Raw genomic sequence first — 3,604 nt, 5'->3', positions numbered from 1 at the left:
AAGAAGAAGAAGAAGAAGGTGCGTCAGTCTGTCTGTCTGTGATGGCCGATCACCAGGATCACCACGATCACCACCACCAGGGCTTTGAGGTGCACCAGGTGAAGCACGATGATGGATCTCACGTCTACCACGGTATTGACATTACCAAGATCAACATTAGTTCACTTCCAAAGAGCCAGCAGGTAAGCTGTTGTGGGCTTCTACACAGGCAGCTACCAAATACTAAAGTACCTTTTGTTTATCCAATCAAACAGGAGCACCTGCTTATGCACGAAAAGCACCGGTAAGTGCACTCACAGTTTACTCTTTAGATAAACAACAACTGACTCAATTTCGATTTCCACCACAAAGGGGCCATGAGGCGATGCACGCCCAGATGATGCTGGTGCTGCTCGTGGCGATGGCACTGGGACAGGTTCTGCTCATCTACTGGCGAAAAAAGAGCTTCAAGTCATATCAAAATGTGTCCANCTTATGCACGAAAAGCACCGGTAAGTGCACTCACAGTTTACTCTTTAGATAAACAACAACTGACTCAATTTCGATTTCTACCACAAAGGGGTCATGAGGCGATGCACGCCCAGATGATGCTGGTGCTGCTCGTAGCAATGGCTCTGGGACAGGTTCTGCTCATCTACTGGCGAAAAAAGAGCTTCAAGTCATATCAAAATGTGTCCATGTTTGGTCAGTGTTTTTATTAGAAGTCTTCGCGTCATCATCATCGTCATCCGTTTCTAATTTCCATTTCCCACCACCCAGGCATGTGGCTGATACCGTTCATCCTCTCTGCCTACAATCACTACTGGCGCTTCGTCGGCATCTGGTCGGTCATTTCGCTGGTGACGCTGGCGCTCATTTTTCGGCCGCTCTTCAACAAGAACCTTAACCTGCGGCAAGGCACCTCCATTCCGCGCCTCGTCTACCGCTGGTTCTTCTACCTTTATTCAGTTTCATCGGTGATCGCCGTCACCGGCTATACGGTGGTGATGCTGACGCTGGTCGGCGTGAACGTCCTCCTCGGCATCAAGCCGATGTACACGCTGGACGTCGGCGTGCTGATGCTCTTCTACGGCATCTACTACGGCGTACTGACGCGCGACTTTACCGACTTTCTGGTGGACATTCTCGCGGCCAACATCGGCTACTACCAGCCGAGCAGCGCCCTGCCCAGCAAGCAGCTCAACTCGAAGATTTGCGCCATTTGTGGACGACCGCACGGCGGCCCGCAGCTCTCCGGCAGCTCCTCCACGGCGGGCCTGCTCGCCACCGCCGCCTACTACGAGGATGAGGATCGCAATCAGGGCGGTGGTGGCAGTGGGAGCGGTCCTACCCTCGACCCGGCCATTTCAGAGAAGACGTACACGCTGACCTGCGGCCACATCTACCACCAGTACTGCATCTTCGGGTGGTGTCTGGTGGGGAAGAAGCAGGTGTGTCCCTTCTGTCGGGAGAAGGTCGATCTCAACAAACTGTTCGCCAGTCTGCCCTTCCAGAAGCCGCATTACCTCTACGGAAACCTGCTCGACTTTATTCGCTATCTGATCGCCTGGCAGCCGGTCATTCTCTTTGCGGTGCAGTGCGTCAATCACATCATGGGACTGGAGTGAGGAGGCGTGGGGAGAGTTGCTTTTTAGTGGCCGAAGTTGTGAAGTTTTTGCTGTTGCTCTAATGCCCATCGAAGCAGTTGAAACGAGGTTGTCCTGGTTGTGGTAAAGAAAAAGCTTTTTCCTTCTCATCAGCAACACTACCCTCTTTCGGTGTGATCAAGTGATGGATTTGGTAGTGCTTTTGGGTCTTTTGTCTGAGGTGACTAAGTTGCCTGCTCTTGGCTTTTGTGACTTTTTAGCCTGTTTGTTTTTCAATTATGTGCAATTCTTTCCCGCTTCTTCCCCCAATCAGTTTGGTGCTGCACCTCTTTTTTATACTTTCACTACTGTTTACTACCACCACCACCTTCTCCCTACCCTTTTGTGATGCTGGTGGTGGTGAGTGAACCATACACNTTGGATTTGGTAGTGCTTTTGGGTCTTTTGTCTGAGGTGACTAAGTTGCCGGCTCTTGGCTTTTGTGACTTTTTAGCCTATTTGTTTTTCAATTATGTGCAATTCTTTCCCGCTTCTTCCCCCAATCAGTTTGGTGCTGCACCTCTTTTTTATACTTTCACTACTGTTTACTACCACCACCACCACCTTCTCCCTACCCTTTTGTGATGCTGGTGGTGGTGGGTGAACCACACACACACACACATTTCATCTTCGTCGTTTAAATATCTTATATAATTCCCCCTCTCTCGTTCAATCTATCCTCCTTCTTGTGCAACACATCTCTGATTGAGTGATCTGTTTTTACTGTTTGCGCAGAGTAATGATCGAATTGGAGCATTCAACCTTCACCTACTACCCAAAGGAGGAGAAGAAGGAGGCGGCAAATAATCTCCACTTTTTCGTTGTGATTACATCATTTGAAGACAGTGCCATCCAGATCACCAGCGGTGATCTGCTGGGCAAGCAGGCAGGCACCACGCAAGGGAAAGCCTGCGGGAAAGCCAGAGATAGATCACTTTGCAGTGAAGAGGAGAAGAGATATTAGATCATCATCGCAGGACAACAATGAAANCAATCTATCCTCCTTCTTGTGCAACACATCTCTGATTGAGTGATCTGTTTTTACTGTTTGCGCAGAGTAATGATCGAATTGGAGCATTCAACCTTCACCTACTACCCAAAGGAGGAGAAGAAGGAGGCGGCAAATAATCTCCACTTTTTCGTTGTGATTACATCATTTGAAGACAGTGCCATCACCAGCGGTGATCTGCTGGGCAAGCAGGCAGAGGCACCACGCCAGGGAAAGCCTGCGGGAATGCCAGAGATAGATCACTTTGCAGTGAAGAGGAGAAGAGATATTAGATCATCATCGCAGGACAACAATGAAAAGGGCAGAACAACAACTGATTTCAGATCGTTCAAATCGTGAATGTGAAACTGCCGCTAAAATGAGACTGCCAGCCAAAGTGTGATGCAAGTGTCCATTTAGAAGTGCCTGCACTTTCACTACTCGCTCATCCTTTTAGGCGTTAAAAGTGAATGGGACAATACCTGCTGCCACTGAGCCATTGTCATTGTGATTGTGTGATTATGTGTGTGTATGTGTGTTGTAAAACAGCGCGCTCACAATCACACACACACACACACACACACACACACACACACACACACTCCTAATTTGCCTCCTTTTTAAAAATAACAAAAACTCAGGGAGTCAGTTGCTGCTCTTCTTCTGCTACTTGGGAGTGCGGTGAGTTTAATTTTAGCATTAAACTGAAAGTGAATTTGGTTAGCCTAAAGAGAGTAAGCAGTATTCAACTTTCATCTTTTTCCTTTTTATTATGCACGCTAATTAGCCGACTAAATTAATTTTCGGTGAGTGAGCGAGATGGAAAGAAGGAAAGTGAGATGGAGAGGAAAGGAGAGGGGGAGGAAAGATGAAGGGCGAAAAATGTAGTAGCTGCAGCATGTTGACCTGTGTGTAGAGAACAATTAGAGAGATTGGATGGTGGTGATGATAATAATAGTGCTGGTATGGTAAGGTGAGGTGAGGTAAGTGG

At 48.1% G+C, this 3,604-nt stretch overlaps 1 protein-coding gene across 1 annotated transcript; it reads left to right on the top strand.

Moving 5' to 3' along the window:
* The first annotated feature begins 761 nt into the window (after positions 1-761).
* Positions 762-1,607, top strand: LOC108354232 (RING finger protein 121-like). Its single transcript, XM_017605424.1, has one exon. It carries the CDS (start codon positions 762-764, stop codon positions 1,605-1,607), a length of 846 nt encoding a protein of 281 aa, XP_017460913.1.
* Positions 1,608-3,604: the final 1,997 nt, after the last annotated feature.

This window comes from Rhagoletis zephyria, unplaced genomic scaffold, assembly GCF_001687245.7.
Source record: "Rhagoletis zephyria isolate East Lansing unplaced genomic scaffold, Rhagoletis_zephyria_1.1 Rzeph_scaffold_34269, whole genome shotgun sequence".
Lineage (NCBI taxonomy): Eukaryota > Metazoa > Arthropoda > Insecta > Diptera > Tephritidae > Rhagoletis > Rhagoletis zephyria.
The sequence above is the reverse complement of the archived record's forward strand: the minus strand, read 5'-3'. Positions and strand labels throughout refer to the sequence as shown.

What these genes read in the sequence shown, in the direction of transcription:
- LOC108354232 (XM_017605424.1), top strand. Translation starts at nt 762, where the DNA reads ATGTGGCTGATACCGTTCATCCTCTCTGCCTACAATCACTACTGGCGC.